This window comes from Pundamilia nyererei, unplaced genomic scaffold (genome assembly GCF_000239375.1).
Source record: "Pundamilia nyererei isolate P.nyererei 1_Seehausen unplaced genomic scaffold, PunNye1.0 scaffold00017, whole genome shotgun sequence".
Taxonomy (NCBI): Eukaryota; Metazoa; Chordata; class Actinopteri; order Cichliformes; family Cichlidae; genus Pundamilia; species Pundamilia nyererei.
This window is the reverse complement of record NW_005187418.1, coordinates 1,647,502-1,649,162: the sequence shown is the minus strand read 5'-3', so window position 1 is coordinate 1,649,162 and position 1,661 is coordinate 1,647,502. Positions and strand designations below refer to the sequence as shown.

The following is a 1,661-nucleotide window of genomic DNA, read 5'->3' as shown; positions in this document are numbered from 1 at the left end:
TTTCAAAAAGTCAAAAAACTAGTGTCAAAAAAGTAAAACAAAAAAAACAGACAATCTTTTTTTTTTCTGATTAACTTTGTGGATCAGAAAAAACACTCTTCAGATGTTTTTGAGCTAAAAACTTTCTTCAGTCAACTCAACATGTTTTCTTACTCTTGGTACGTTATTTGAACTTTTTAATATGTCATACATTAAAAGGTAAAATAAAAATAAATCAGGTGATGTTTAGATTTATGATTGTTGAAGATTTTCTAAGGTTTACTTAAAAAAATGTAACCTTCTTTGCGAAAGCCAGGACCAAAACATTATATTTATATATCTATATATCTATAGATGTATTTATCTATAGATGTATAGATATTATACTTTTAAAACAGTCTTAACTGCATGGGGATTAACAGAAATGTCTGTGAATACAGAGAATATACTGTAAATTTAGAGAATTTTCCATATTGGGGTCGACAGAAATGACTGTAAGGGAAATAATCTCAATTCACTGGTGTCTGAACTTTTTGAAAAGCTTTGATTATTCGGTTTATGCTGACCCAAGTTATTCATCATAGCTTAAAGGTCTCATAGTTTTTATGATAATAAGATTAACATTTTTAGTTTAAACCTTAAGCTGTTGTTTCCACGTATACATGACTCCCACGTGTCATACTACAGTACGATGTATGATTTCTACATCTACACATATTTTGGGTGTTCCCACTGTGCTTGCTCATAGGGAGTTGTCTGGGGATTTCTTACCTTACACCTTAAAGCCACCTGAGGCAACTGTGCGATTTGGCGACACATAAATAAAATTTGACTTTATTTTTTTAAAGCTTTATTACACCGGAAGTGTAGCCACAGTTGGCTTAACGTTGGGTATCCGGTAAGTCTGCGGGGCGGAGATAAGAACGAAGCTCGGGGGAGTCTCTGCCTGGAAGCGGCTGATTCACGACGGAGTAACGGGAGGTGATCGGCTGGGCCCGAGCAGAGCGCATCATGATGGGAGAGGACTTGTTCTTACTGTGGCTCACATGCGGTAAGACTTTTAACTCCAACAAAGTTTCACGAAGAGCAACAGGCTGCCGCTAAATCAGCAGAAAAGTGAATGAAGTCTGGCAGAGAAGCTTCGAACTATTAATAGGCGAGCAGAAGTTTATGTGGTTTAAAAAGGTTTTAAAGTCCCTGTAAAAGAAAACATATGGTTCAGTTTATAACAGTATTTCCCTCTTTATTTACGCAAATGTTGTTTTTCTTTAACCAATTTACTGTTTTATTTACAAGTTATTTTGCTTTACTAATAAATATTAACGCTCTTAAAAGATCTAATGTGCCTTTAAAATACAGTATTTGATTATACATCTAACTTCTCAGCAGTACAGAGGAGGAAACATGAAACAATTAGATCTGAGGTGATGGATAGGTAGACACGTGTGGTCTTAGATATGTTTGCCCTTTATTTAAGAAGAAATTTGAGATTTAAAATCTATTAGTAAGAAAGTCATGACCAAGAAAAACGATTTGATCAAGCTGAGGCAGGTTTAGTAAAACAACTGCATTAATAAAAACCCCTCGCTAATGTTTCCCTTTCTTTAAGTGTAAAAACAAGTATATTCTAAAAATGTTCAACAGGGGATATTATTTCTAGTTAAATTATTATTATTATTTTA

General features: G+C 34.0%; 1 protein-coding gene across 1 annotated transcript in view; it reads left to right on the top strand.

Moving 5' to 3' along the window:
- Nucleotides 1-882: 882 nt before the first annotated feature.
- The window catches only part of adam8b (ADAM metallopeptidase domain 8b), a 16,151-nt gene continuing 15,372 nt past the window's right edge, over nucleotides 883-1,661 (top strand). Inside the window, exon 1 of the mRNA XM_013909018.1 lies at nucleotides 883-1,030. Within this exon, the coding sequence (XP_013764472.1) occupies nucleotides 991-1,030 (40 nt within the window). The 5' untranslated portion in view covers nucleotides 883-990. The remainder of the gene's footprint in view (nucleotides 1,031-1,661) is intronic.